Source organism: Channa argus, chromosome 18, assembly GCF_033026475.1.
Source record: "Channa argus isolate prfri chromosome 18, Channa argus male v1.0, whole genome shotgun sequence".
NCBI classification, from domain to species: domain Eukaryota; kingdom Metazoa; phylum Chordata; class Actinopteri; order Anabantiformes; family Channidae; genus Channa; species Channa argus.
The window spans coordinates 1,278,431-1,305,522 of record NC_090214.1 but is presented as its reverse complement, the minus strand read 5'-3'; the positions used below and the strand labels follow the sequence as shown (position 1 = coordinate 1,305,522).

At 42.3% G+C, this 27,092-nt stretch overlaps 1 protein-coding gene across 4 annotated transcripts in view; it reads left to right on the top strand.

Annotated features, from left to right (window-relative positions):
• The window catches only part of gfra2b (GDNF family receptor alpha 2b), a 97,282-nt gene that overhangs the window by 26,483 nt on the left and 43,707 nt on the right, over nucleotides 1-27,092 (top strand). For all 4 annotated transcript variants that reach the window (XM_067484674.1, XM_067484672.1, XM_067484675.1 and 1 more), the window contains exon 3: nucleotides 21,793-21,870. In XM_067484674.1, coding sequence (XP_067340775.1) covers nucleotides 21,793-21,870 — 78 coding nt within the window. The remainder of the gene's footprint in view (nucleotides 1-21,792; nucleotides 21,871-27,092) is intronic.

Here is a 27,092-nt window from a genome sequence, read left to right as displayed (position 1 = left end):
AGAAACCCAGAGCCGTGTGGGTCCATGTGAGCCCTGAAACAGGTTTTACATGGGCCCTAAGAGTAAGTGATGTGAGGCGACTTTCTCTGTTCTTGAGTTGTTCTTTCTATTGCAACTAAAAGTCTTCTCCACAGTGGATCATCTATTTCCATCTCACTCTGTCCTCTGCATCTTCTTCTGTCACATGTCCTCTTTCACAGCGTCCTCCTCTTCTCCATCTGTCCAGCAACTCCATCCTCAACATTCTTTACCTGATGCACCCTGGTCCCTCCACTGCACACTCCCGAACCACCTCAGTCTCTCTCCTCTCACTCTGTCTCCAAGCCGTCCTACCTGTGCTGTCTCTCTAATATACTCCTTCCTTGTCACACCCAGTGAAACTCTCAGCATCTTTAACTCTGCCACATCCAGCTCTGCCTCTGTTCTTTTTGTCAGTACCACCGTCTCCAGGCCGTCCAACATGGCTGGTCTCACTACCGTCTTGTAAATCTTCCCTTTCATTCTTTTCATCCTTTCAATCCCCTTCTGTGACAGATCACTCCTGACTATCGTCTCCATCCACTCCACCTGTCTATACTCTCCTCCTCACTTCTCTGCTAAAGTCTAGTCGGCTAAAGTCTCATTTAAGCTTTGGATACACTTAAACACTATTGTGCACAGACCTGGGACTGTCCCCCATCAATCTCGCTGTTAGGGCTTGAAGAAGACATCTGTTCTTGGCCAATGTGAACAGATGGAAACATTACAGCAAATAAGACCTGTATCATTGTTAATGTGAGATCCTGTTTCAAATATGTGAACCAGCCCTTTACCATGTTTTGCACAGAGGCAGGACTGTGGATTTTGGTTATAGCAAGCAAAACCAGGTTCCAGTGTTTATAAGAGGACCTGACTGTGGATTGAAAAAAAAATTGTGACCCTGTCGTCAGCTGTTTGCGTCTAAACAGTGACATTAACCTTAGTGTGGAGAAACAGGAGCAGTACAACTTCAGGTGTCGCACATCTTCTGTCCCGCCTGTTGTGTCTGTACACATCTGTACGTGTCTGTGCACATCTGTATACATCTGTGCAGCTCCTTCAGCTGGTAAATGCATCTTCTGGGAAATCTTCGATCTGAAACCACTGTTGTCTTTACGCCGCTCTGCTCCTTTTTGCTCATCGCGTCGAGAGTTTTCGACCTTGCCACTGTGATCATCCAAGTTTACATCAAAATGCAATTATAAAATCATTAAGATAATAATGTGAGAAGAGCAGAGCTCGAGTAAACACCAAACTCTAATTATGTTAATGTGATTGACTTGTTAATCAGAGTAAACAAACGCTGTTTGATGGCGTATGTGGAGTTACTGCTATTTTCAGCACCAGCTGGAATAACCTCAGAACTATTTCAGCTCTTTTCTTAAGTTTATATTGATAATTATGAAATGAAGTGTCTGTATGTGGATCAGCTAATGGACACACGGCCTCAGATCATCACTGATAGAGAACAATGTGGCCTGTATGATACTCACTCATTAATTGCAGATGAGTTCTATATAAATGTATTTATTTTCAGAGAGAGAGTTGAAATGTGGGGTTTGGCCAAAAAAGGACAAAACACAGCTGACACTTGCAGTTTGACTCTTGACCCAGAGCATTGAATAAAACATCAGTGACATACAGTTTCAAATCATGAGAGATAAAAGACTGCATTTTCTTTTCTTTTTTGGCATTTTCAAAATTTTATTCCCAGCAGAAGATAGAAATAAGTGTATTCATCAGTTTGCACCTCTGCCTCCAAAACATTTAATGATATTCAGAATTACAATGCTGCTCTGTGTAGGAAGAGAGTCAACTATCAGGGTTGTGAGTGCTGGAGGTCTTACCAGGGGTACCTTTACCTCCCAGGGGGAAAAGACTGTGGAGCAGCTCCACTCATTTAAAAAGCAGATGTGATTTGGGAAATACATCCACACGGTTGCGTTTAGAGGAAAATTATTCCCATAAATGCTCACGTTCCCTCTGAGAATGAAAAATGACGACAGACTGGTAAAATAATTAGTGTGAGTTTGAAGAGCTTCTAGTATAAAAGTTGTGTCTTTACATTATGAAAAGTTTTCAGCTTTTCATAATGAAAACAGTTTTCATAAAGTTTTGCTGAACCAACAGTGACTGTGTGGATGAGGCAGGTTGAGCCCAAGCTGTCAGTCAGTGCCTGTGGATGATCATTTACTCAGGCATCATTAGCACAGACTCAGACGCACAGACAAAATGTTAGTTAAGTAACGGGAAAAGTATTAGCTCAACAGGTTTTATGCAAAATGTGATTGATACATTTTCATCATATTAATGATGGAGCTGAATTTGACAAACCTATATTTCACACTAAATTCTGATTATACTGTATTTTGCTTTATGAATCTGGTTCAGAAAAGGAACTATAGTTATCATACTTTATTCCTATATTTATTTGATATTTGTAAGTGTAGTTGAGGAGCAGAAAATGGAAAATAAAGCACAAATACCTGATACTTGCATATGCATTAGTTAGTTTCCACTACTGTGCACAGGTGATTCCTCTGTACCTGTGGAGATAGTTTTGTGTAGCCGTGTTTAGCATTTTCAAAAGTGAAAACAGACCAAAAACAGATCTGTACAATGGAAGAACGTGCTTTGCATACTGCTTGACCTCTAAACATTTGTTTTACTGATTCCTAGAAGCTGACGTGACGCCTCACAATGTTCCTGCAGAAATAGAAACCATTCAGTTCAACTCGTAATGATTCAAGGAGAAAACCACTTCTCCAACCAGTTTGTACTGCAAACAAACTTTCTAAGGTGAAAAAATCTGACAAACCACACCGAAAAGTATGAAAACAACTTTGCTCAAATATTGGTAGGGACATTTCTGGCTTCAAGAATAGTTGAAGGGACATGTCTCTGCTGTCCATAGACAAAACTACAACCTTGAGCTGATTTTGTTTTCCCAAGCTGCATCATCTGCACAATAACTCTGCCCCTCTGAATAGTGGTGTCAAATGGAAATACCTCCAAATTGTACTTAAAGGACACCTGCTTCTTCTGCTTCGAATTTGGGTAGCACATGTAAATGATGCCATATTAAAATATCTCTCTACTTCTAGCTGAAAACCTCAATGCCATCGTTTGGCTCCTCCGGGTGATGTTATCTGGAGGTTTTTTTTTTTAACTAGAAGAAAATGAGGCACAAGCAAACGTACAGTGCCCCTCATCTTTCTGGCACATAACACAGAAATATTTTAATATAGGGAAGTCAGAAGGATGTTTAAAAGCATTATAATTACACACTAAAGCAAAGTCATAGAGAGCAAGTTGAAAACTGGTCACGTTGCCCTTTAAATACAGTTCTTACTGTATGTTCCCGTTCAAACCGTACAAATTCAAAACATGAATCCACAGCCAAAACGCAGGGAAATGAGAAAGAAACAGAATTAATTTGTGGGACATTTAGCCCGTCTCCGCTCTCGGTTTGTGGTCACCATTGATGCTAATTGACCATTCAGGCTGTTTGCTCGGTGTTTCTCACATAAAATGGAAACACATTTGAGACTAAACTGGTTATTGTTGCTGTCAAGTGTGTGTATATTTGTCAGTTGTGTGGGGGCTAAGGGGGGGGGGGGGAGATGAGTTTTCTTTATCTTTAATGAGAACGCACATACTCAACTAAGCACTGCCAAAGACGAAACTGAGCATAATATCAGCCCTAATCACTGTAATTAGTGTGTGAATGAACAGTGGTGCTGCTTTGCATAAAATATGACAGTGTGTGTGTCAGTAGTTTGGACCAATGAGAGCTAATTACATAAAAGTGTTGCTTCTACATATCACGTCATCCTCTGCTATGGAAGCGTTTTCTAGTGCAGATAGAAAACATGCAAAGGATCAGTCTCTTAGAAGAAAGTGATGCAACTGTTTTGTTTTCTGCAGTCATTGCTCAGAGGAGGATGCAAAGTATTTGTTGGACATGGACAACTACAATGTCCTGTCCTTTGTTCCACAATAAATCTATGAATATTTTGAGACTTAACACGAGGTCATTTCAGAGAACAAATGGTAAATTGTGAAATGATTTCAGTTTTCATTAACCAAAGAGTTTCCGTCCCATGTGAAGTGTAGTATAGTATCAAACACAATCCCTAATTATTTCCCTTTTTCATTTTTAAATGTCTTTTTATGGAAACAAAAAGTCGTCAGTTGAAATAAACATCTGAAAACACTCGCGGATCCTGTTGCTTTCAAACAAAACTACATTGTTTCATCAAAACGCAGTGAAAACAAAATGGAAACACTGGATAAAGCCACAGTACAAACAAGACTTATATAAAATCAGTGTCATCATTTTCCTTTTTTCATCTTTCTGCTTCTGTCCCTATTTGGGGACCTGTGGTAGAAGGTAGAGTGGTCGTCCACCAATTGCCCCAATTGGCGGTTCGATCCCCGGCTCTTCTGCTCACGTGTCGAAGCCCAAGACACTGAACCTCAACGTACTTGCTCCCGGTGACTGTTGGCCAGCTGCAAGCAGCTTCCCCATCAGTGTGTGAGTGTGAATGGGTGAGTAAGATGCAGTGTAAAGCCTTTAAGTGCCAAAAGGTAGAAAGGGCTTTATCAGTGCAGAACATTTACCATTTATTTCCATCCCGACTCCCGACATTGTCCAATCAGCTTGTACGACGCACATCTCTGCACAACGCATTAAGATTTGGGAGGTGAGCACGTCAGGGCCTCTGCGGCCTACGGTTACCCATAATTCCCTTCTCTGTGTAGGTCCACATCAACAGTGGCGTGTATTGGCGGAGAAGTACAATTCTGCCTTAAGGAGGATTTTAAATGCTATTCTGTATTCTTCAAATTGAGAGAAGCTAATGCAAAAAGAAATGGAATCTCTCCTTCTAATTACAGTCAGTTCTCTCGCTGCAGGGTTTTTAGGGAGTTGAAGTAATGAATGCATGGTTTAATTTTTCAGCATCCCTTTCTGAGAGGAGGCATCTATTCAATTCAAGTGCGCGTTATTTAAAAGATGTTTCTTCTTGATTTCAGCAATTAATTTTTAGGTTCATTATAATATTATTTAAAATTCAAAATAATTGTGCACTTTTATTAGAGTTGCACTTTCCTATGCAAATGAAAATAAACAACAAGATCCTTAACGCAGAGCAAAGAATGAGGTTCAGTGGTTAGAAAAGTTAAAATCACCTTGTGTGTTTCTATGGAACAATGTTTTACTGCTTGTTGTACATCATACGCAGTGTGTTCACTAGTTCCTGCAGCACAAACAAACGCTTCACGCTTTACAATATTTAAAAAAGCAACAGCTGTGCAGATATTTCATGAAGGACATGAACTCAGCAGATCCTGCTCAGAACAGCCTGAATTCTTCCATGATGGCTAAAAACAGTGAGCTGGACATTGTCCCTAAGATCCTGCTCAGTGTTGACGTTCAGGCTGCAGCTCTTCCTGTTTCATCACATCCCACGGACAACCACCTCGTTCTGTTGGAGGACTGGATGGAAAAGCCAAGCTGATGTTCAGGGCTGGCAAACAGTTTGCTGATGCTGCAGAAATGGCATCACACCAATTACTTTTGACAAACATGCTGTTCACATCCAACACTGACCATCGCGGGTGTGGATTCTCGTCTCCTCCTGTACAGTGTTGTTGAACCCGAGCTTCAGCGCACGTTCATTAGGCCAAAAATATTAAGCCACACATCAGGTGTGTTTCTTTACTTTGTGTGTTTGAGAAAACTCCACAGGGAGCTTTTGCCCATTTCAGTTGCTAATACACTTGTGTGTATTCTAAGTGTCCCATCCTCCATCATCCTGGGCCACACACACACACACAAACGGGCCTTTAGCAGGTTTCAGGCTGAGCTGTGTGAAACATCCACACACACACATAAATCAGTGTCTATCCTGGGACTTGTGTATCCACCCTGAGCCGATAAACACGAAAATTTGGCCACTTCAGTGTCTGTGTTTGCAGTTGATCAATATCACCACAGCGGCCCGGTGGTGCACGGCTCTGTGCTAATGAAATAACCGAGCGGTGCTGCGTTAAGTACTCGCCGTTAAACAACTCTTGGCTGTTAGATTTCAAAGATTGCTGATCAATATTTGTGCCAAATCTCTGTATGAGAACGTGTAACTACTGCAGTTCTGCACAAAACCCAACTGCGCTTGTTGCAGCTCAAACTGTATATGGATCATGACTGGAGGCTAAACATGAAGTGTGCTGTTCAAACAGAGCCGACTGTAATCTACACCTGACCAGATTCTGGGTATTTGTACGATGTGTGTTTTGTGCCGTATTCTGTGCTCAGAGTCTTTTTAAAGCTGAATACAACTTTTGTTTGGAGGAAACTATCACGTGTAAACTGGCAAACAGGTCCCTGTTGTACCCACTGTCACACCACCATCAAACTTTCCTTTTTCTTCTGCGGACAGAAAATGGCCACTAGAGATGTTCTGAAGGAAAACAGTCTCCTCAGGACCGTGACCACAATCTTTGTCGGTCTGTAAACACACGGGCTGTGTTCAAACCCTGACCACAGAGGTGTCACAAAACACTCGTGTTAATTAGCAACAAGCAAATGTTTCCAAATGGAATTTACTTTTGTAGACCTGCAGTTTTTACACGTTGTATTCATTTTCATTGGCAGGACGCTGGCGGAGTGGTTAGTGCTGCCGCCTCGCAGCTAGAAGGTCCCTGCTTCTAATCCCCAGCCTGTGTGTAGTGTTTGCATGTTCTCCCCAGGCTCGTGTGCGGTTCCTCCAATTTCACCAATGTTAGGTTAATTGGTGACTAAATTGTCGGTAGGTGCGAATGTCTGTCTCTCTCTGTTGACTGGAGACCTGTCCAGGTTGGACCCCACCTCTCACCCTTTAACGGGTGGGACTCCAGCTTCTTGTGACCCTGGAAAGGATAAGTGGTTACAGATCATTTCAGTTTTTTATATTTATCTTTTTATTTAAATTCAAAAACTGACAAACAGTGGGATTACAGATTATGACAAGACAAACCTCAAATGCACAATTATAGATTCAAAATGTATCAAAAACAGTTGAAAATTACCAAAAAGAGACACATGTTGGTAAAACATTGACACAAGATGAGAGAGAGATTAAAAACTTCCAAGTTGATGTCTTTCAGTCTGGTGTTGGGCCTTTGACCTGTCTGTCGCTACAGGTTTTATCAAGTTGGTGTGAGATGATCAGCACTGGGTTTTGTTGGACGTTGTTCTGCACAGCTGAGGTTTTCAAACTGCCGGGGGAGAGCTGCAATTATAAGTCGAACCTGAACACAGACATGTGAAACACATCCTCTGTGTCCCAGTGCATCTACAGCTGATCGTTTTAATCTGGACATTTCAACAAAAAGCGATTTAATGGGCTGCGATGGTTCAGGCCTGCTGTCTTACGAAGTCCCCCCCTCTTCCAACACTTATCATCCCATCTTCATGTGCAGCTGATCTTCACCAGAATCCCAGCTACTGTTTCTGTGTGTGCAGCTGAGAAAGAGGTGGGTACCTGATAAACAGCAGTGTCTCTCTGTGGAGCAATAATCAGCCTCCAGCTCCCTCATTAGCCTGCATGCTAAATGCATCAGTCATTAGTCAGACTGGTAAATTAGCCATTTGTTTGGCTGCATGCTACAACACCAATGTCAATGTTTAATAAGTAATTTAGCAGGCTGAACTCTAAGCACCTCTGTGATTAGGTTCCTCAATGGGCCCTTTACTGGACAGAATACTTAAAGCCTGAAATATTAGCATGCATGCTAAAGAGCCGCAGTCAATACTAAGTGCCCTGATCTATTAGCTTAAAGGATTTGGCAACCCAGTCCCCACAATTACTTAAACACTGACTGGTCATTGAGTGGCTGAGAGAGCCCCATCCACCACACTTGATAAATTCTGCACTTTCAGCGGCTTGGCACACAGCTGGGGGGGGGGTGGGGGGTGGGGGGGGGGGGGGGGGGGGGGCTGGCTAAGGGGTGCTGCAGCATCTCCACCTCCAGGAGGGTGAAGTATCTTCTTGCTGCTGCAGGACTTCTTTGCTGTTGAATTACATCTCACCTGTCCAGAAGCATTTCTGACAAAACAGGCTCTAGGGCACAGATGGGGAAAGGGCACACACACACACAGGTTTTCTTTCTGTTATAGTTTTGTGGTTTTAGTCATTTGATGTGTGGTTTTCGTCATCTTGTGCTTAGTTGCATATTACCTATTTCTGTGCTTGTTGAACATCACTTTGTTAATTCTGTGACTTTTAACTGAGATCTTCACTGGAACACATGTGAACAGACACTTCAGAGGCTCTGAACCAGCCCCTCTCCCCTTCCCCACAACTTCTCAGGGCCCTGTGCCTATGTGCCAGCAGGTAATTGGTCTTTGTTTTGAGTCCTCACCCTGCAGGTGTGGAAAATTCAAAACCGATAGATTTGGGTTCCTTTATGAAATGACCTCAAATTTAATTTACAAAGGTCTGCTGCACTTTATAGCATTGCTCTCACACACCGATGACAGCAGACCCACCATATAAGCTTCGAGCCTGACCCACCAAGAGCAACCTGGTGTTTAGTGTCTTGCCTTGACACTTTGTCATATTTTGATTGGTCGACGACTGCTCTACCTCCAGAGCCACAGCCATCAATTTCTTTCTGTCTGTTCCAGGCAAAGGTGGTGATCTCTGGGCCTCGCGAGCTGCTGCCCCTGTTTTCCAACTATCCCTGCACCACCCACTGCTGCTGACTTAGATCAAGTGTGTTCAGTCAAACGGTAGCTGTAAGATAAGGGTTGTGCAGGGATGGTTGAAAAATGGGGTCAGCAGCTCTCAAGGCCCAAAGTTCATATCTGATGTTATTCACCAAACTACAAGAGAAACCATTAGATGGTGAAATTGACATTGATTAAACCTGCTACTATGAGCAAGCAAATATGAGCTATAGATGCCAAAAAAGCGTTTTCAATAAATAATTGTAAATCCTTCTGTTCTCTGACCAGTATGTCTACAAAAGAGGTTTTAAATTACAGTTCATATGATATTAAAAATAGTTTTTAATTAGTGAACCAGCAGTTTAACCCCCAGTACTGTGCGTTGTCTGATTTGCAGTGTCGGGAAAGCAGATTCAGTCTCGTGGACACTTTATTTGGTCTTTGTTTTCATTATTTCGTTTTCTCTGTTTTGTGTGTTTCCAACCAGCTCAACTGCAAATGTGGCTATGTGTTTGTAGCAAATGCAATTCGCTGGCTTATTTGATTTGATTTATGTTTCCAAGCAGCACATTTTGAAGGACTGAACTGTGTTTATTAACGGGAAGTGAGCCGCGGCGATGTGGTCGGGGAGCGTCACAGACTCTACAGGTCTTTGTCACTGAAACCCAACCATGATGTTGTTTATCAAGCGTTTGCTGGAATAATTAATGCTGGTGTTTTTTCAGTCAGTCTCTGTTTGCATTATGTCATGTTGTGCTATTAAAAAGTGCTATTAATCAGTGTTTTATGGACCTCACACTGTGCTGCTCGCTGATTTTTTCCAGCCAGGTGCCTGTAATGCTGAGGGCATTGTGGTCGACGGCGTTGTAGGTCCTGCTGAAAACATGCTTCAGCAACTGACTGAGCCTGTCTGTGTCAGCTTGTCAGTATGTGAATGACTGTGCTCAGTGTTACTCACAGCACCAACTATATTACGGTTTGTGGCCTCCTCAACACTCAGACACACAACAACCTCTGGATAATTGTCTGTCATGTTATTCCATGTTCGCCTCGGTGCAGTCGTCTTTGTTGGCACATCACATGTACCTGTTAGATGGAGCTGGAGGCAGTCAGAGGGCAGGTGTCTGCAGTGGTGGACAGCTCTGTCGACTGTAGTGCAGCAAAAGTCTAGTCAGGAATGTCTCTCTTGACTTTCGTAACTTCAACTAAGTGTTGTTTTATTTTTCCTGCTGGTGGGAAACTGGAAACTTCTATGTGCACAGTACCTCAGACTGCATCTACCACCAACCTGTTCATAGTGCGTTTAGGGACACTGTGTAATTCAGAACTTCAACAAGAACCTGGGTTACACCTACATGACTGCTAAGCTTGTCTAATAAAATGATGTGATCAATAGTGTCAAAGGCTGCATTACAGTCAAGAAGGACCAGGATAGAGCATTTACATTTGGCAGAAGCCATCAGGATGTCACTGGATACTTTAAAGAGACCACATTCAGTGAATGACGATACCCGGATTGAAATTTATAAAAAATATTGTCTGTTCAAAATGGGAACTAGTTGAGTGGCTACAACTTTTGTTTGTAATAAAAGGAAGTATTTGGAATAGAGGGATGGATGTTGGGCTTTTTAAGGAGAGGCTGAACATCTGCTTGTTTAAAATAAGAAGGGAAACAGCCAGAAGCCAGAGAACAGTTAACAATATGCAGTAGAGCAGGACTGACACACCCCAACACATTTTTCTGAAAACGTGTGGGTAATGCATCAAGTGTGCTTGAAGAGATCTTCAGGCTGCTCACCAATTTAGTCAGTTCGTGCCAGGAGATGGGGCCAAAATGATCTGGTATTGGCTGGTGTTCAGAAACAGTTGAGACATTAGGGGCTATGCTTGCACTAACACTAGTAATTTGTCAATTAAAAAATACAAAAAGCTCTGCAATAGCTTTTTTGTATTTTTTTTGAAACTATTTAAAACTATTTATAGTATCAAAACCTATTTTTGCAGCTTTACCCATGAAATTGATTTCAGTTAAAAGATCTCTGTAATAAATGTGGTGGACCTGGAGCCTAGCAGAGTTCCACAGATGCTCTACTCGTCAACGTCATTGTTCATCCAGGGATTAGAGATTTTTCAAATGTCATCTAGAATTATATAACGATTTGAGTGAAAGGAGGGGCCACAATACTGTTATCATTTAACATACATGAACGTTTAACATGTTTACCAGCTGGACAGTCAGTTAAGAGTCACAATGAAGAGAATGTAATTGTGATCGATCCCAACCACACACCAGAGGATGTTGAGAGCCAGCGTATGGAAGGCGGGTCTGCAGCTCTCTTGGATTATGACAAATGTCCTCTAAATCTTTATTATTTATTTGAAATGGCAAGTTCATCTCCAGTCCATCAGTCTATGATGGAGTTAATCAGCTGGCTTGTTTTAAAGCTGTTCGTCTTTTCCACTGACTTATAACCAATCTGTCAGTTAGCATCACTGTAATGATTTGCTAAACTTTAAGTAGCATCACTGGCTTGTCAGTATTTGTCAAATGGTCACGAACTCCCACTACTGACACAAGTCTGGACCATAGCAGTAGTGAGAAGGAAATCTTTGTGTTGTGTATGACTGAACGCGTGAAAGTGAAACCGAAACCAGGATATTTTATATATGTAACCATTTCAGAAGAACTGTGTCAAGGATGGTGAAATACAGCTTTGATGTACAAAGCAAACTTTTTTTTTTTTCCCGGCACATACAGTCAGTGCATTAATAGGTCTGCAAGGGTAAATAAAAGAGATGGACCAGGGCAAAGGGTCAAAGAGTATTTTTAAATTGGCCTGAGTTTGTCAAGCAATGAGATGTATTGTTGGAGATGACGGTAAAAGAAGATAAATGAAGGCGGCAGTAAAGTGATGTTGCAGCACTCGATCAAATAACAGCAACAATTATGACAGGACAGAAAATAGACGATGTGTGGTAAAGATGGCAGAATGTTCACTGGGTGGACACGCTCCTCTCCTCTGTCAGTAATAATTAAAAGGGGGGCAGTGAAAGCTGAGAGGAGGAAGGAGTGCAACTAAGCACTTTGTGATTTCTCCAATTCAGCTCATTGCACACACCTTGAAACACACACACTTTTCCACATGCAAGCAGGCAGCAGGCGAAACGCACATGTGCAGCTTTGAGTAGACGCAGTGCAGCACAGCATCTGCTTCCTCCATCCAGCTGCTTTTCAGTCATCATCGCTCCATCACGTGCTTTCATCAGCCCGACGCTTCACAAAATGCCTGTTTAGATCTTGTTAGAGCCTTTGCAATTACATAGGTTTGTGTCTTAAAGTGGCTTTTCTTGGAAATCATGTAATGCAATCAACATAATTCAAATCACACTTGAGCCTTTCATTACACTCGGAGTGATTGAAAACATCTGCTGTCAGCACTGAAGACCTGCTCTTCTGATGAATGCATTAATGTATTACACATTTGTTTAGCCAAATATGATTTGTAGGAAATGTAATCACTGCCTGAATTTCCTTCAGTGAAGTGTGACAGCTGCACATTGGTGCAAAGCAGCAGGTAGAGGCTGCGGTGTCTGCTGGGGTCGATCCCGTGGAACACCTCATGTTGGGTTTGGGACAAATCGAAAACATTTCAATATTCTTCGCTATTCCGTGAGTCTGTTTAGGTTTGGATTTCTAGCAAGAATTATCAGAAATAAAGTCAGTGATTCAGATCAGAGAATCCTGCAGGTTTAGTGTGATGGAGCGTTCACTCTTTACTCTCTTTGGTTCCATCTGGCTGAAACATTAGTTGGTAAATTCTCTGAAAAAGCTTACATGAGTGAGAAATGCCTGCAGCAGAACATATACATCAGGGCTTATTCATAACATTTTTCACGTCTTTATTAGAGCTGAGCTGTGTGTTGCCAGGTGTGTGCAGAGCCTCAGCGAGCAGAGCCGAGCCTGCAGGTGAAATCACTGTTACAGCTTCATACATAAACATCTGCCCTGCTCATCATGAGCACTGCCTCACCCCCTCCTCCCCCTCCTCTCAAGCTCTGTTACCTGTCCACTAACACAACGACTGCCTCACACACACACACACACACACACACACACAGTCTGATGGTTTCAAGGTGGCTCATAATTCAAGAACACGTCTCTTATAATTAACCTTCAGGTGTTATCATTAAACGTATGGCTGAGCAGAAAATTCAAATGAGTACAAGCTCTGAAATGACGTCACTGCTCCTGTGCAGAAGATCTGCTCAACTCAAAGTCAATGCAAGAGGCAATTATTTATTTATGGACTTCTTTTCTTCCTTTGCACAAACCCATCGTTCAGTTTAGCATCAGGTCTCACAAATGGCCAAAATTCACTGACTTTGATTCTTTAAAAATTAAAAAAAGCAGATCTGGATGCAGCAGTCTCCCTTTCACTGATTCGTATTCTGTGTCGCTGCACATTTCAGCCATTCTCCATGTAGACAAATGTCCAATGACTTAAATTTGTGTTCCAAACAGTTTATCCCCACTTTCATGTAGAACAGCAATAGGGACATCCTACCAGTCTCTGACTGGCCAGTGCTCGTTACCATCAGTTTAGGCATGAAGACTGAGATTGGTCAATGTGAGGATGTCAGCCAATCACAGGTTCTGCTGACATCCGGGCCTTCACTGAATAGAGGCACTGAAAACCTTCATTCTGAGTGAAAACGGCGTCAATTTTGAGTCAGTGGGCCGTTGGCTTCTGCTAAACGGCAAAAAGTTGACACAGAAAACCCGAATGTACGTTCGGAAATCCGGCTGTTGTACTTTGCACGATCTATAGCTGTAACTTTTGCCGACATCAAACTTGTGGAAGTTCCAGGAGTCTCCAGCATATTAACAGGAGCTCCCTGACACCCAACACACCATTATGTCCTTCTCGTCCTGAGTGGACCGATTTTAATATTTGCCTTTGTGAGTGGGTTTTACTTAAAGAAAGAAACACCTTGTAGTGGCATCAGCAGCTCTGGTGTGAGGCGTTCAGGGACAGTACAGATTTTATGTAGGTCACATTTCTGGTGGCAGTGATGGAACAAAATTCCAAGGTCACACAGATTTCAAGACTGTCCTTCTTTAAAATACAACCGTATAGGTTGTATGTACCAACAGCTGAAAATCACTGAAAGATGCTTATTACTGTTTGTGCCTCCTTCATAAGTGTGTTACCAATCTGTTGTCTTTTTCATCCTAGGGCTTAGACATTAGTCTGTGTAAATTTGACCTGATGTTTTCAGCATGTGAGATCAGAGCTGCCAGCTGTGATCCACTGCCCTGATCGACTTGTGTTTGATTAACGTTTGATATTTTGTCATGTGAGAAATTCCCTTTAGATCTGGAAGATGTGGTAATTTTATCCACATTTGTAAATGTGATCCACATCTCATGATGTGGAGGTGCCAGGGGAGACTGGTGGTAATTTCAGCTGCGTACCACCTGCCCCCTCAGATTGCCGCCCGCTCGGTTTCTCCCTAACGAGCACATTGTAAGATACAGTATCCACTGTTTGGGTGCTATGAGGGTGCAGCTTTTGGTCTCTGGCTGGGAAGGGACAGGGGAAGAATTTATAGGGATTTTTGAATCTGAATTTCCCAAAATACCATTTGTTCAGTGATTCAATTTCATGCAAGTTTGCAGCCAGGTGTTTTGAATAGTATCTTGCATAGGAGCCATGGATTCATCATTTCTAACACGCAAACAGGGCTTTGTGATGGGGAGCAGACACATCGTCGTCTTTCAGTGTCTGTGAATCGATGCCACACTGAGGTAAAGTTGTGCATACGGTTGTTAGTGGTACCATTAATAAGAGCAGCGACAATAGCTCAGTTTGTGGGTCAGTGATTCAGAAAGGTCTGGCTCAGCGCCCATTGATGTTTTGTTTCCTCTGGCTGAACTGCGTGAAGGTCAGACATGCTATATCCATCTCCCACCCCCACTCCCTGCACTTTTACCTACGGTTAAGGACACATTAGCTCTTGCACTGACGCTGGCTGTTGGCACAGAAACTGCATCCGACATGTATACGTCATTTTTAGGACCCTCTGGTGCGTCCGGAGACTCGGGCTACAAAGAGCAGTTCCTCAGAATGTTGCTCCTGCCAGTAATTGCAGGCACAAAGCAGCATTTGTGCCAATACCTCCACCTGTTTCTAGTGCTCCTTTCATCTACCCTCAGCACTAATCTATGGACATTCCCCTGGCTGCAAAAATAGACACAAGCAGTCTATTATTTAGAGAGGTTGCCTCTTTAGAAGCTCGATAAGAAAGCTCAGGGAAATCTTTTGTAGTAAAGATATTTCTTTTCCGCTTCTCTTTTCCCTTAAACACAACTGATATCTGGTGTCTTTGATGCAGCACAAAAAACCCAGGATGAATATTTATTGCTCTTATTGTCTGTAGCAGCCGTGTTTGTCTCTCATAAACTATTATTCCACCGTGTACGAGTAAATTAACAGAAGCTCCCTGGGATATGATGATCTCCACTCTGTAACTGTAGTCAGGAGCTGTGCCAGTGGAGCAGTGGGAGGGAGCATCACTGCTAAATGCCAGACAAATGCTCATGGGTGGCAAATGATTGCAGAGAAATTCAGGGCAGTGTTGAAACAGGACTGGAGTAAATCAGTTGAATTCACTGGCACACTAACGTGTGTGTGTGTGTGTGTGTGGTGCAGCGATTAAAGACAAAACGGCAAATGAACAGAAGTTGTTAGTTTGGAGATCCTGGCACAGCAGTTTTTGGAGATGCCAATGAAAATGTCACGCTGCCTCTGAACGCAGTGTGAATAAACTACTCTGTGCTGAGTGTTTACCTGAAGGATGAAGGGAAATGTTGGCTGTGGGGAGCAATATCTCCCAAAATACTCAGTCCATTTCCTGTTAAAGGTAAAAGGAAAACAGGCTCTTTAAACAACTGCTGTTGAGGCTTATGTGTCAACTCCACACTTACTATTTCTGGATTCACCTTTCAGAGACACGTTCAGGCTGCTGCACTGTGCTACGGAGTTTACTCAGTTCTGTGTGGGTCTGTGATGGACCACACAACCATTCTGCGTCGTGAGGGCAGATGCCCCTAAAGAAGTAACCAGAGTCATGTAAAGCTTAGTGCACATGGTGCCAAATCAAAATGTGGACGAAATTATCCGCTGTGGCGGTGCTGAACTCACATGATGAGCCACAAGGACAAAAAATATGTCTTATAGAAGAAGCTAGAACAAACAAACAAATTAATGAATACTGCAAATGAAAGCTATATAGATGGAGGTCAGGTCTGAAAAATCATGAAATATACTCGGAGTGAAACTGTATAAAATAAATGAGCTCAAAAGGTCAGTACAGAAAGCCAATAACAGGGAGGCGCCTCTGTCCGCAGGTTAGAAAACCAAGGCACTTTTCTTAATATGCAGCTCATGCTAAAACTAGCACGAGCCTCCGTCCCCTCTGTTAAATAAAGTTAAATATGTTAAAAGTTAAATAATGAGGCTTTCATGAACATTGTACTTTTGCAAGGTAGCATATTGTGTCAGAAGTCAGAACACAATCTTTCTGTTTATGCAACAGTCCTGTCAGCACCGAAAATCTGGGAACATTTTATTGATATGACTTTGTTTCAGTGAATGGAGCTGATTTTGGTGTGATCATATGATCATATGAGGTCGTGTGATCTCCAAGTGTTATCTGGGTTTGCTAATCCTCAGGAGACCTCATCCAGGACCATGACACAAATCCAGGTTTAGTGTAAAGACCAATTTATCACAAATATTGTTTCAAACATCAAATCATAATCTTTTTATCTCTGTGTGTAACCAAACAAAACCTGGCTTTTCACACTCCTCCAAACCCAAACACATGAAATTTAAATGTTTAAACAAATCTGCAGCAGCTAATCTGGGGCCTCTGCATGTGTGTGGGTTCTCTAGGCTGCAGGATCTGCATGCCTGTCTCTTAATCCACGCACATTCATGTGCACAAGCACGTGACAATGTGACTTCCTTTGTCTCCAGATTGATGCTATTTAACTGATCAACAGTCAGACGTGGTCACACGCCAAAAATGCAAAGTTCACAACAACAAGAGCTTTAAGACATAAAAGGCTTTAAGACAAGAAGCACATGGCATCATAAAAAGACACAAGTACGATGATGTAAAACATGTAAAGTTTGTCCTTCCAGAGATCTTCTTTGCTGGATGGAAATACATGCGGCGTGTTGCTCAAACCTCAGGGATGCAGTGTCACTTGGTGAGGAAAAAATAAAAACTCCACAAGGGAAAAGGTTTTTCACTGGAATTGATCGTGTCAGGGGACTGATGCACGTCTCAACAGCTGCAGGCTGACGAGGTGGACACCATGATGTAAACATCACGTAATATGTCAAAAAGGCAACAGACAGTTTCAGTTTTACACGCACACACACACTACTACTGCTGCTCTGCTGCTCTGATGTTGTTATTTATCAGACTCTTCACCTCTGTCACGTTTGAAGATGCTGAATATAAACTAGATGTACACATGGACTCACACTTCCTACTACAATATTCAGTGTGGACAGGTTCATATTCGATGGTTTTCTGATACCAGCTGTATGTGCTCGTACTCCGGATGCGAGTGGCTTCCTGTCAAAGACATTGTTACAACAATGTACTGCTGCATGTTTCCCACTGTAGTGTGTTGTTGTGTGGGGGCGTACGTGCAGCTTTAATTCCATGTGTAAATATAGAAATGCTGCTAATCCATGCAGAAAAGATGCAACACATGAAGCAGCCCCTCAGTGCCAACAGATAAAAGATGGATGGCATTAACATTCCAGATCCCATCACAGTGAGTGCCTGTTGTTCGATTGCTCCTATGTACAGGAATCCGCCTTTGAATCCATGGTAGCGTGCACGTGGCACGTGCAGCCCCTCACGTGTCTGTGTGGCGTTCTGGGCAAGGCCTCTGGATGACTCCGTGTGTTTCTTATTGTTATATTGTTAAAGCTGCAGCAGGAGGACGGTGAAGCTGATGTCCTCCCTGCACAGGTGACATTCAGCCATGTGCTGCTTGTCTTCTTGCTGCAGACGCCGTTATGAGGGAAACATGTGATGGCGTTTAACGGAAGGAGCGACAACAATTTAGCTTTGGTTTTCTTAGTTCTTGTTTAGTTTTAGTGTTCGAATCAAAAAGGAGCCGTCCTGTGTCTGGTTGGGTTCAGACAAGAAAAGATTGTGGATGTGTTTAAAAGTGATAAAACCTGTTTTACTCAACGTTGTACTGCAGGCTCGCAAATTATGGCAGAAAATGAAACCAGATAATTGGCTGCAAGATCAGATATTGTGGGAAAAAAAAAAGTTGATATGTATTGATATGTTCAGTATTAACACATTTGCAACTCACCATTTACTTTGCATCTCAACATATTTTCAATATGTTTACAGGAAACTTGATGTTTCTCAGGAAAACATCAAAAAATGTAATTTTGTGCTCTGATTGAATAGAGAATTTACACTGAACCTGTTTATTTGCCTTCAAACACAATCATCATCCTCTTCTAAGCTTAACCAAAATGTTAACCGTGGCCACACACGGGACTCAGTAGAACTCAGGTGTGTCCTGGACTTTATACACCAACCACCCTCATTCCAAATGGCTTTCTGTTACTAAATGATTGTGTTTCCTTTAAAAACGTAACTGTATTTGCACTTTAGTTGCATTTAAACATCATTTTCAGGAGGCAGAGTTGTTTAAATGTATGTTAGAGACCACTAGTGACAAAACATTCATGCACATTGAAAGAGGCCTAGATGTTTCTCTTTAACACTGTAACACTTGGTATCTGAGGTGGAGAAGGCTGAAGCAGTGACCAAAAACTGAAGATCGTATCTGAACAGCAGGTCTGTTTTTCTTCCGCCCCTGCTTCCTTCCTCTTCCTTTTATAATTTGGGTTTCATTCCCTGATATTGAATTATGTTAAATGATTACGTGGATCAAGCGTGTTCCGTTCGTTTAGACATTGGAAAGGACCAATTTGTTTTCTTTTCCCTACTCATACTGCAATTAGCACTGGGTAAGAATCCCACTGCTGATTCTGGAAAAATGAACAAGGTAGCTTCTCCAGAGTCTGGATGTGAAAGTGCTGTGTGCAGGAGCTCATTAACTGCAGCTGGATGGTCAAAAGAAATGCAGCATTAATACAAATGGAGAACATATGAGCACATTCCTCCCAAAGTTCAGAGATACTCAGCAGCTTGGCCAATAACACGCCTCCACTTTTAGCATATTTTGCTGTGTTGTTGTTTTTAATTTAAAAAGGGGGAAAAACTGTCACCACACATTAGTACATAACCCAAAAGATTCGGGACATTTAGTAAAAGGCAAAATTAGAACATGATAAAGTGTGGAAAACAAAAACAGGTGTTTCTTTAAGAGTGAATGTGAGCACTTGTCTCAGCCCCGTCAGTCTGGTGACCTGGACAGAGCGTGAACCAACCGTCATCGACACTAACGAAAAGTGGCAACTCCAAATCTGATTAATATTAATGGTGATGAGTGGAGATAAACTTTCGTGGAGAAGAGGCTCTATTACCTTTTGGTTTGTAAGATTCTGCTTGTCCTACAGCCCTGTCCAGAGGCTTTATAATTTAATAAAGTTATCCATCCATCTGTCTGTCCCAGTCCTGTGAAAGTAATAACTCAGATACACTCTAAGGGAATTTCTTTAAATATGGCACAAGCGTTCAGCAGGACCCAGTAACAAACTGGTTAGATTCTGGAGGTCAAAGGTCAGTTAGGGTGGAACTCCAACTGACTCCACTTCCAATTTGTCACAAGCATCCACTTGGTCTCTAAGATGAACTGATTAGATTTTGGTGGTCAAAGGTTGATTTTGTTTTTAAGGCCATTGTGACCTTCCTGTATCTCAGAAACACCTGTGAGAATTTCATTACATCACAAACTTTCACTCAACAGACTCGTTGTTGATCTGATTAGAGTCTGGGCCGACGTATGAAATCTGCAAAATGACTTTGTTCTTGGAGGAAAACAACTCCAATGCAGTAATTCTAGTACGTTAGTTTATTGTTGAAGAACTGTGTCTGGTAGAACTTTCAGTTCCTTTAAACTGAACTATTTGTTCATTTATCTCTGACCACACTGTGAATCTCCTGTTTAGTCTTTGTAATAAACTCTCCTACTTTCATTTCACCCTTTGTAAAATCCAGTCTTTGTCTCTTTTTATATCACAGTCTTCCACATCTTGATATCTTTGATGTCTTACGCTCAGCATGTTGAGCTGCTTTGTTGTTGAAAGCTGCTGTTTTAATTAACTTGTCAGTGAAATATCACCCTGCAAATTCTCAATACAGCTCAACCTCACGGGAATGTTCTTATTTTTACTCCTCACAAAGAGTTCTCGTCATGTAATTCCAACATACTTAAGAAAGTGACAGACAACCGTCACCATTGTAACATTGGTAAAGAAAAACCTGATGTGAAGGACAACACGACTCAGGAGACAGAAATAGAACTCATTAAATGACGTATCATGTCTCCACATGATCTAAACTGTGTGTTCATTCTGTCTCTCTGTGATTTGGAAAAAGCACACAGTGATTTTTATTTTATTTAGTGTGTGAAGCTCAGGAAAAGTAAGAAACGATGACAAGGCCTCACCTCAGTGTGGATGGTGTTTAAAAGACAAATTGCGCTCTAAATGATGGCACAGGAAATCTCCTGAAATCACAGTCTGCTGATGATCCCAGCTGTCAAATGGTGACACACACTTTGTCTTTACAGTAGGCTACAGTTGTCACAACACACTGCCACATTAAATGACTCGTCTGGTCCCCTAATGGCAGCAAAGAAGCAGAAAAGACAGATCTGATGGGGTTTCTTAAGTTGCATTTGTGCATTATCTCTTTTTGCTGGAAGGATTATACTGTAAACTCGTCGGAGAGAACAGGGGCACTCGCATCGTTCTGACACCTCTGTAACTTTCAATGTTTAATTTATAGGAAACACATTTTTTTGTGTGTGGCCACGGTGGCAAGACATTTGGCTTCATATTTTTATGGCACCTTGTGAACACAATAATCATGGTGGCACAGATTTCTTAAAACGTCCAGGATGAACTGATTAGAAAGTCGGTCCAACATGTGTCTACACTGAACCTCACTAGTTGGTGGAGGAATACAAGAGACTAATTCACTATAAAAGGAAGATTTACAAAAACCTAATACGTACATTTACTCGTCACTTTGTTAGTTGCACCTGTTCAACTGCTCATTAATGCAAATACCTAATTGGCCAATAACATGGTGGCAACTCGTTGCATTTAGACATGTGGACATAATCGACATGATCTGCTGGAGATCAAACTGAGCATCAGCATGGGGACTTTGTGACGTGGTTTTGTTGTTGGTGCCAGGATTTCAGAAACTGCTGAACTACTGGGATTTTGACACACAGCAAACTCTAGCGTTCACAGAGAATGATCTGAAAAGGACAAAATGTTGAGTGAGCAGCAGGTCGCTGGATGAAAATGCCTTGATCGATGCTGTGACATTCAGATGGCAAGTTCAGAATTTGGTGTAAACAACATGGAAGCATGGATCCATCCTGTTTTGTATCGACGATTCAGGCGGCTGCTTGTGGTAGTTTAATTGTGTGGGGGACCTTATCTTGGCACACTTTGGACCCCTGACCGTGTCCACCCCTTTATGACCAGCGTCCCTATTGTCTGATGTCGTCTTCTAGCAGGATAATGCACCATTTCATAATCTAAAAGTGGCTTCTTAAACATGACAGTGAGTTTACTTTTGTAAACTCTGAAATCTCTGATTCAGCACGTGTCTGCACAATTTTCTTTCAGCCCTTTAAGATATTTTGGAACTAAAACAAAAAAGTATTTATGCTGCTGTAAGCTTTCCCAACACTGCAGCACAGGTAGTTTGCAGGTAAAGCCAGATGGTCAGGTGTGTTTTCGGGCATCTCAGATGGAGCTGTGTGTGTGTTGTAACTGAACATTTGTGTGTTTTCTCTTTTGCAGGGGAAGAGTTTTATGAGACGTCTCCGTACGAGCCGATTCATTTCTCAGAGGAATTCCGACATGCCTCCATCATCTCAGGTATTTCTGTGTGTGTGTCAAGGTTGCAGCAGTAGCGAGTGTTTTGGGGGGGTGGGTTTTCCTGCTGACTGAGTTAAACTGAACAGCCCTCCCCAGCCCTGTCTGCTCGCTCCATCTGTGAATGAATGCATGCCTTTGTAATTAGAGTGTGTGTGTGTGTGTGTGTGTGTAAGTGCGCAGCTGAAATAGTCCTTTCATGAAAACCTATTTTGGGTCCTATGTGCTACAACACATTTCTCATTATTTAAAGGGCAGGGAGATAACCTTTCTTCAGTTTTTCATTATACATAACAGTCCAGCCGATACACTGACCAGACTTATTTTTATTGGCGGATTTGAGCGTGTCACACACTCTGGTGTATCAGCATATATGTTGTGTCTGTGTCCCACAGTGTCTGTGTGACAGAGCTGCAGCCATTTGTTGATCAGTTGATTCACTGGGAAAAAAAAAGAGCTTGTGTCCAAAAAATTCTGTGAAAAGCAAAATGGAGGAAGTGTGTACTCTGCTGCTTGAGATGATATTTTAGAGAAAATCACCACATATGCTGGAGTTGATCCCTGTGGCACAATTTGATGTTGATTACTGAACATAAATGAAGCAGTTTCTGGTGAAATGCTGCTAAAGAAGTGAATCATGGTGAAACGACATGGACTTGTTACTGCATGGCAGGTTTACTGTGCAAACTTTTCTCAGTTTGAAGCAGCTACTTCAGTTCCTGAATGAAGCTGCTCGTGCTTCATTTAATGTTTTGAGAGATTATAAATATCACAAACTTATTACAACAATTTTAAATATTGAAGAATAATACTGAATCATGGTTGTAAATCACAACTCACTCAAAAATATGTTTATCGTCTGTGTTCTGATGTTTGTGCAGATGTACGAATAGGTGAAGATTCTCTGGTCTCACATTCCCAAATATGAATATTTTTAGTTTTTAGACTTGTACACACAAGAATTTTCAGAGGACTAACAGATGTAATTATTGCAGGGTTGGAGGTGAACAATGATGAGATCAAACTCACTGACCAGACTTTTTATTAAACACTTTCATTCCAGTTCTTTTCCTACTGGAAGCGTCTGACTTTGTCAGACTCGCACTGTTGGTTAATGCAGTTACGTCTGTGGAAAACTCCTGTACGTACAGAAGAGTTTCAGGGGAAACAAGCACACATGCAAACACAAAAATCAAGTTTGCACCTAAACATGATTTCACTCAGTCATTGCCCCCCCCCTCACTCCCCCTCCCTCCCTCAGCAGCCCTCTGATTGGTCACACTACATTAGACCTGCTGCACAACACACTCTGTTTCTCTGACTCCATTGGCTTCACACACATTTCTGAGGAGTGTTTAAATGTCACAAGCCCCAAGCAATGCATCATGATTTACGTGTGTGTGTGTGTGTGTGTGTGTGTGTGTGTGTGTGTGTGTGTGTGGTCAAACAGCTGTGAAATAGACTCGCACTCTGTAAATTGGGTTCTGCTCTCTCAGATTAACACAAGTACAAACATGGTCAAAGCAGTGGACCTGCAACCAGTGCAGATACACACACACAAACACAGAAAGTGTACAAGTAACGTTTCAATTACTTTCTTTGTCAGACCTATAATGCAGTTGGAGAACATGGCATCAATCTCCACATGTATGGTTGTGTGTGCAGCTGGAGTGGAGTGTGTGTGTGTGTAGTAAAGCAGTTTGCGGCGTGTCTCTAGATTCACCTGTTTAATGCAATCGGAAAGCATGATGTGAAGATCTGCAGTCATAGCCTCCGAATGCTCCGAGCAGATAAAGAGGAAACAAGAAAGAGGGAGTGAGCAGTGGAGGGGGTGCTGAGGGAGGGAGGGAGGGAGGGAGGGAGAGATAAGGGGATAATATAGAAGTGTGTTAAATAGCAGTGGCAGAAGAAAGAGCACTGGAACATTAAAGTATGTTTCAGACAAGAGTGTCGCAAATTGATTGGAGGGAAAGGCTACGCGTGACGGAGTGTTTGTGAATATGGAGCTGAACGTGTGTGTGTGTGTGTGTGTGTTTCCAAAAGCTGTTAACTGTTTACAGAGATGAAAGTAACATCAGTGAAAACTCAGCAGTGTTCACTAAGCAAAGAGCTGTAATAATGAGAACCATAACCAACAAGCGCTATTTGTTCAAACCAGAGAAAGAAGTGACAAGTAGAAAAACAATGTGCAGCTCAACTCTGCTTTACAGTGAGTCAAGACACCAACGTCACTGTACTTGGTTAACTCCAACTGCAGTGAGAAGCAGCGGTTTTTACAGAGGAAGCTCCAAAATGCCACAGTCCAACCAAAACAGATTTTCCTCAGGAGGTGGTGGAGACCAAAAACGGAGTTAAAAGAAGAAACAAAGGACACAAATTCATCACACAAACACCACTGCACACGAATTATTGTGATTTACGTGGCGTGTTTGGATCACAAATGCAACTTTATAAAAAGGTTAAACTAAAATGTTCATTAAATTCAGTGTTTTGTAACCAAATCGTGTGTGTGTGTGTGTGTGTGTGTGTGTGAGTCACTGCATCTAAGTCCTTATTAAACACTTGTTCTCGCTGGTGGAAGCTGAAAATCACTGTAGCTGTGTCTCAGTTCAGGGGTCACAACCAAGCTGTCCCATTTATAATATTCAGTGCATCCGCCCAAAGGCTCCAACGTGTGAGAGTGGGTTAGAGGTGGGTTCCACCCTGAACAGGTCTTCAGTCTTTCACAGGGCAGAGACATCACATTCAGACCTACAGGCATTTGGAGTCACAAATTAACATCACCAGAACAAGAAGAATATGTAAACTCCACACAAAAAGGCTGCAGGTGGATTCAAACCCAGGAGCTTTCAGCTGTGAAGCGGCAACGCTAACCACTCCACCACCGTGCTGCCCTCTACATAGGCCAGACTCTCATTTTGGTTTGACCTTCACGCTCTACTAAGGCCAGGCCTGCGTTCCCTGAATGGCTGCTTCAGCTTAGGCTTGTGGGTAATATCCATCATTGATAATGACCCAATGATAATAACATTGTCAAGGTTCTGATCTTTCTCAGGAGGCTTCGTTCCATTGTTTTAGCGAGTGCATTGTTCTCTGCGGTTGTGCACTGAGGAGGTGGCATCAAGGCTGATGAGACAGTCTGAACAAGACGATCAGGAAGACGGGATGTTGGACTGTGGAAGCTGTGGCAGAGAGGAGGATGCCATCCATCTCACCTGGGGAAACTCATTCAGCCACAGAAAGAAGAGACAGAGCACGTCAGGCTGTAGAACTACACCTGTGCAGGATCCACACAACACTGCATCAACAACATCACTGAAGAAGAAAAAAACATGCTCAAATCATTAAAACAGAAAAAAGATATGGTAAATCAAATATGAGAAGCTGATGACCAGTAACAAAAAAAACAAAATGCTCCTTTCATCACTACACTGAATGTTTTTATTTTGGCATTTAAATATCACAGTATTCTACCTATTTTATATTTTACTTAATCTGAATTCATGTTATTTCCACTTTGCTGTTGTTTATTTCCTGTGACAGTTTCATATTGCATCGGTCCTGAGCTACTCGTGTAATCAGACACAATCACTCTACAGCTGATGACCTGGCTCCTCATCGCTCTGCTCTCAATAAATGACTCTTCTCCCTCATCTCGCTCCTCAATTCTCATCTTTTTAAATGTGCATCCATTAGATACATCAGCGTGTTTTCAGCCTCTCCCAACACGAGAGGAGGGAAGAGAAAGAAAGATGAGGGGAAATGAGTCAAGGGAAGCAAACGAGGAGAGGAAACGAGGGGATGAAAGAGGAGGAAATGGGAAACAAGGAGATAAGAGGACACCTGGGAGAAGCAGAGGGGATGAGATTAGGAGTTAAGAAGAGAATGTGAAATGTGAGACGAGGGCTTGGAGAAGCGGAAAGCAGAGGAGAGTTGATGGAAGCAGAAAGGACAGCAGATAATCTGTCCACGGGTGAGGACGCCAAGACGTTTCCTACTGACGCAGCTTCAAGTGTGGGGGGGGTGGTCAGGACGGGGCTGAGATGTCGTAAAGTCAAAAGTGGAAGATTTTTCTGTGTGTATTTCCTTAAATTTAGAGTTAGTTTAACAGAAAAGACCAGATAGTTCTGTCCCTGAAGTTAAACACACATGTGGAATATGTTCAAGAAAAACTTTGGCCATAAAATCGCTACCTGCTGAATCGGTGACGTTTTCCTATCGCTCCCTGATCCTCACTTGAGCTGGAATTTATTCTAGTTCTCCATCTTGAACAATGACCCAAAGCTCTAATTTGTGCCCTGAGGAGTGAGGATCAGAAGCAACGATGGATCTCTGAGGACCTTCAGAGAGACGACGCACAGGACAATCACCAGAAACCTGAGGTTGTCTGAGAACATGGCTCAGAGGAAAAATAAAATCATCTTTCTTTTTTCATGATTCATGAAGTGCATGTTTTGTACTTTACTAAAGCTACGTAAATGCAGCAGGAAATGCAGGGACCACACAGATACTGCATGTACCCTGAGACACTGCTTGTCCAGCAGGGGACAGCATGAGTCCCCACGGTTTCCATGGGCACAGTGAGGTCAGGTGACTTGTCTTTGGGTTAAAAACGAAATGGCTACACGTACATTTTACTGATGTTTTGCTGCTGCAGAAAGAGAAACAGAAACTAAAGATGCTACGTGCAGCTGTGTCAGGTTACACAATACAATCCACATGTAGCATGAAACTTTATGAACATCAAAACCAAACAGCAGCATATTCTGCTGGATGTGCTAAGAAAAAGGTGGTAACTAAAACAGCATCAGTGTCAACAAGGCTGAGGATCATTAAGCATTGATGTAATTCCAAAGGGGCTCCGAGTTATTATGAATAGGTCAACACTGCCTCCTTCCTAATTATTGCTCTCATTCCCACAGACTGCAGCTGCTGTTTAGTGGTTCATTGACACTGGAAGTTTCAGAGTCACAGTGCAGGTTTTCTATCAGTAGCCGTGTTGGACGTGAGTTAGACAAACATGTTGCAGCAGTTTGGACGACACGTTTTGCTACACACACACATCAAGCTCTCATTTTGTAGCTGGAGGTGTTTGCATCGGCTGCATCTGTAGTGTTTTCAAAGGTAAACTTCAGTTGACTGGGATTAGTCTGGTGTTGTGTGACGCATCTTTGGCAGGAAAAGGTCCTTGTGGAGGCTAAACCGAGGATTCTGCTTTGGACTTC